At 44.5% G+C, this 5276-nt stretch overlaps 1 protein-coding gene across 1 annotated transcript in view; it reads right to left on the bottom strand.

The window, feature by feature from the left end:
• Nucleotides 1-3581: 3581 nt before the first annotated feature.
• The window catches only part of Znrd1 (zinc ribbon domain containing 1), a 4591-nt gene continuing 2896 nt past the window's right edge, over nucleotides 3582-5276 (bottom strand). Inside the window, exon 4 of the mRNA XM_004648408.2 lies at nucleotides 3582-3797. Within this exon, the coding sequence (XP_004648465.1) occupies nucleotides 3773-3797 (25 nt within the window). The 3' untranslated portion in view covers nucleotides 3582-3772. The remainder of the gene's footprint in view (nucleotides 3798-5276) is intronic.

The following is a 5276-nucleotide window of genomic DNA, read 5'->3' as shown; positions in this document are numbered from 1 at the left end:
TGAAGAGAAGGGGAGGGGAGGGGAGGGGAGGGGAGGGGACAAGTGTGCCTGCGGAGATCAGCTCGAGGCCTGCGGAGGGGGCTGGGTCAGAAGCCCCAGCGGCGCGTGCAGCGGACTCTGCCCGAGCTAAGGCTGAGCTCCAGCCGGTCCTTAGCGCTGTCCTTAGCGCTGGGGGGAAGGAGGTGCTCGAACAGGTTCCAACAGTGATACTATGCTGGCCAGTTCCCATTTCATTAAGGTTCCATTGGGTCTCTACCATGAAATGGGACCTGGGAGCAACTGAAAACATAGTTAAGAATCAAGCAGGGAATGGGGGCCGGGGAAGATGGTTCAGTGGAATAAGCGCGCTTCCGTAGCAAGCGCAAGGACCCGAGTTCAATCCCCGGTTCCGCAAAAAAAAGAAGAATCAAGCAGGCATGCGGGGCGTGCTGGTGCAGGCATGTAATTGCCTGTACTCCCAGCCATCTGGAGGCTGAGGAAGGAGGACCCTTGGAGTTTGAGACCAGCCTGGGCCACACAGTGAGCTCAAGGGCACCCTGCTGCATAGTGAGACCCTGTCTCAAAAAGACAAAAGCAAATTAATAAAAATATAAAAGAACCAAGCAAGCTATCTTCTGGAGCTTGCCTGCCCCTGCTAGTATCCAGCAGGGTATTTAGTGCACTTTCAGTTTGGATTTTCCAGTCACTGTGCTAGGCCTTGAAGACGGAAGTACAGAAGACAAAGCCCCAGCTATGCAGGAGTGAGACAGCCGAATCCCGAAGTCTGAGGCCAATCTAGAAAACTCATTGAGTCCTTCTCCCAAAGTTTTTAAAATAAAAGTAAAAAGGCCAGGAGATAAGGGCAGTGATAAAGTGCTTGCCTTTGACTGTGTTGGGCCCTTAGGTTCAACCTCCAAATCCACAAAACAAACCAAGAAGCAAATCTGATTCATGAAACTGAATTGTTACATACTGCCAAGGTATTGTCTCAGATGGAGAAGGTTACATTAATTAAGCAGAGAAAAGGTCCAAAGTTACGGAACCAGCCATTTCATAAACATACACTTAGGTTTTTCTGGAGGAGAATAAACAAGACAACCAGAAAGTGGGCTGTAATGGCCATGTCTGCAGGTCCGACGCCCTGGGAGGCAGAGGCAGGAGGCTGGCATGTTTAAGCTGGCCCCAGCAATGTAGTGAGAACCCCATCTCAAACATTTATTTATTTATTTATTTATTCAGAACTGGTGATTGAACTTGGGCCCTTGCGCTTGCCAGGGAAGCATTTATTCCACTGAGCCATCTCCTGGGCCCTTTATTTCTATTCTTGAAACACGGTCTCAAAAAAAAGAAAGAAAGAAACAGGGTCTCACTATGGAATTCAGGTTGGCCTTGAGCTTGCTTTGTAGCCCAGGCTGGTCTGAAACTCGCAAAGATCCTCCTGTCTCAGCCTTCCAAGTGTTGGGATTAAAGGCATGAGTCACTATGCCTGACAGTGTCTCAAAAATTTAAAAGGGGAGAAGCTGGAAATGTAGCTTAGTACAAAGGCCCTGGGTTCAATCCCCAACACCACACACAAAAAAACCCGCAAAAACAAGAAAGGTGTTCTGCTTTTTACGGAGACAGATTCCAAATCTGTAGGTGTCTGGACTGATGGGAATGCAGTCCACACTTCAGGATCTTGAGCAAGAGTTAGAAGAAGGTTAATAGGCATTTCATGGAAGGAACAAGTGTTTCACTTAGACAGCTGGGGCTTTATACAGTGCCTTGTCCAGTGCAGCTCTCCAAGTTGCCATGGGAAAGGCTAGTGAGAGGATGAAGAAATAAAGACAGAAACAATATACAGAACCCTGAGGTCTGGCGGAGCTCTCTCCATGTGTGGAAAAGGAACTGCTCAACCATTGCAGGGGTTATTTATGCATCTAGAAAGTTGATGTCCGGTGTGACCCCCTGCTTCCAGGACCCTGCCTAGATTCTAGGGGCTGGAACACGTGTTCCTCTGGGGCACTTCATGCTCTCAGGGACTTCAGAAGCTCCGACGATCCAGCCAATGTAATAATAGGCAGAAAAAGGTTTAAAAAGTGGGGTAGAAACAGAATTGTTTGAGATTTGGGGAGTGGGTCAGAGAAGTCAACTGCTAGAACCACCCCACCAACTATATAATGTGGAACACTGCTCTCCTGACTGCTGCATGTGGTTTTGGGGTCAAAGGGGACAAGTGTGTCTGCACGCTCAATGTATGTCACACAGCTACAAGATAATCTCTGTTACTCTCATCTGTTCATCACCACTTAAGCCAAGAATGTAGGAATGCTGATTCCCAGAATCAAAATTTGAGTGTTTTGTATTGTGGCTGGACTATGCTTGATTGCTTCAAAAGTTTTTGGTTCAAACAAAAGAACATCATATATGGATAGCCCATTTAATAGCACCTTGTGCAGATGCCTACACAAGCAGAGGTGAACGCTGGTTATCTCACCTCTGGTGTGGTGGGTGCCTTGTCATTTTTCCTCTTTCCATGTAAGAATCCATTATGGTGACTATATAGTTCTCAGCAATAAAAAAAAAACTTCCAAAATGTCTACTTGTAAGAAAGTACTGAAGTCAGGCGTGGTGGCACATGCCTGTAATCCCAGCATTTGGGAGGCTGAGGCAGGAGGACTGTCGCGTTTGGGTCCAGCCTGGCCTACAAAGTGAGCTCAAGAGCAGCCTGAATTGCATAGGCAGATGCTTTCTCAAAAAAAAGTACTGACTCTAGTTCAAATTTATACAGCAAATAGGTGTGGTTAAATTTCATGTTGAATCTCTCAGTAGTCAAACATTCAGTCTTTGCTTCTCTACACTCAGGAGCCAAACAGACAGCAAGGGAACAGTTAATTCTTTTTTATATTAGCGTCATCCTTGGTTCCATTACTGTCACTGTTGTATTAAAATTCTTTCTTAGGGTCAGCCAGATAGCTCAGCAGATTAAAGTGCCTGCTTAGGCAGACACAGGGACAGGAGTTCATTCTGTGTGCCAGCCCCACACCAGGGGCGTGCTGAGAATGCAACTGGGACTAGGCATGGTGGCGTGTGACTGCAATCCCAGCACTTGGGAGGCAGAAAACAGGAGGATCACTAGGAGTCTGATCTGTGTAGTGAGACCCTGTACTAAATACATAAAAAAGAAATAAAATTCTTTTTTTCTTTTTGAGCCAAGGTCGTCTGTATAATCTAGGCTAGCCTTGAACTCACAGCAATCCTCCTGCCTCAAATTCCTGAGTGCTGAGATTACAAGCATGCATTACCATGCCTGGCTTTAAAATTATTTTCTTTTTTTTTTTTTTTAATTCTTGTTGTTTTTTTTAAATATTTATTTATTTTTATTTATTACATTTATTTATTGTGTGTGTGTGGCCAGCTCAGCCCACCAGGGGGCGGGCTGGCTGGCATGTGGTGCTGGAGGATCGAACCGAGGTCCCTGGGCTTTGCCAAGCTTGTTTCAAGTAGGTGCTTTAGACCACTGAGCCATCTCTCCAGCCCTAAAATTATTTTCTTATATAGCTCGGTAAATATGTTTATATTCTTCTTGGAATAAGGCATTATAAATAACATACAAGTAGGACTGTATAGAAAAACGTAACTTTAATAAACTTAACTGGGATAGGAGGGCCCTGGGACAAGGGTAGTCACCACATGATGGTCTGATTCTCCTCTGGCAACAAAACCACTTCAAGTAGAAAGCAAGGCTTTGACAGGGCATGTAAGAACCACCATCCAGGGAAGAGCAGAGAGATACTGGGTCATCCAGAAAAGATCAAGAGTCTTCCTTTTCCTGAAACCTAGAGAGAAAGAAACCACTGGTTATACTCAACCAAAGGGAGAGTTTCTAGTACTGTAGGGTGAAGAATCAAGTAAAGAAGAACTTGTGAGATCATTGAGGAATAGCTCCTCTCAGTCATATTCCACCTCTGATTTCAAATCTAATTATCATCTTGAAGTATGCAAAGATTTCTTAGAACATAAAGAGCAACATCTATTTTTTGTTTGTCTTGAGATAGGGTCTTGATGTCAGGTCCAGGCTGGGCTTGAACTGGCAGTGATCCCCCTACCTCAGCCTCCCCAAGTACTGGGATTTGAAGCACAGGTCACCATACCCAGCGGAAATTTTTTTTTTTTTTTTTTTTTTTGCGGAACTGGGAAATGAACTCAAGCGCTTGCACTTGCCAGTGAAGCACTTATTCTACTGAGCCATCTCCCCAGTGGAAAAATATTCTCGAAAAATGTATCTCAATATATTTTTAATTTATTGGCAGAATGGCAAAAAAGGCAGTCTTCATGTTGGTTAAAAAACAGTGTAAACTCAGATATCATGACAGCTAAGTTAAAAATGAACCATCTATCTTCACAGGGCTGTATTTTGACTGCCACAGGCAACATGAAGCATAGACAAAACCTGCAGTGGTTGATGGGAGACCTGCTGCATCAGTGTGGGACCCCTCACCCAAATGCTACCCTTCTTGTATAAAAGTGAACAAAAAATCCAGCTGTATAGCAGAGGAATTTGACTATCCTAATAGGAAGAGGAGAAAAAAATAGCTTCTGAGAACTTCTTTCTTTTTTTTTTTTTTTTTGGCAGAACCGGGGATTGAACTCAGGCCCTTGCGTTTGCTAGGCAAGTGCTTATTCTACTGAGCCATCTCCCTGGCCCCCTTTTTTGTCTTTTTGAGACAGGGTCTTGAACTCACTGTATAGCCCAGTCTGGCCTCAAACTCAGAGGAATCATCCTGTAATCCTTTTTTTGGGGCCGGGGAGATGGCTCCGTAGAATAAGCGCTTCCCTGGCAAGCACAAGGGCCTGAGTTCAATCCTTGGTTCTGCCGCCAAAAAAAAAAAAAAAAATTCCTTTCCCTCCAGTGGAGGGATTATAGGTGTGTGCCACTACGCCCAGCTTCCACAGAATTTCTAAGCATAAATTAGAGCTTCTCTGCTAAAAAATAAATAAAAAGAAAGAAAAGAAAAAAAGACAAAACTCATTTAAAGTGATTTCATCTTATTAATGCTTGAGATTATAAAACAAAGCTAGGTGTGGTGGTGTACACCTATAATTCCAGTACTCAGGAAGCTGAGGAAGGAGGATCACTGCAAGTTCCAGACCAGCCTGGGCTACAAAGTGAGCTCTAGGTCAGCCTGAACTGCATAGTGAGACCCTCTCTCAAAAATAAACAAAACAGGGGCCGGGGAGATGGCTCAGTAGGATAAGCGCTTGACTGGCAAACGCAAGGATCTAAGTTCAATCCCTGGTTCTGCAAAAAAAAAAAA

Source organism: Octodon degus, unplaced genomic scaffold (assembly GCF_000260255.1).
Source record: "Octodon degus isolate 3935 unplaced genomic scaffold, OctDeg1.0 scaffold00405, whole genome shotgun sequence".
In the NCBI taxonomy this organism is placed as follows: Eukaryota; Metazoa; Chordata; class Mammalia; order Rodentia; family Octodontidae; genus Octodon; species Octodon degus.
This window is presented reverse-complemented; position numbering and strand designations above follow the sequence as displayed.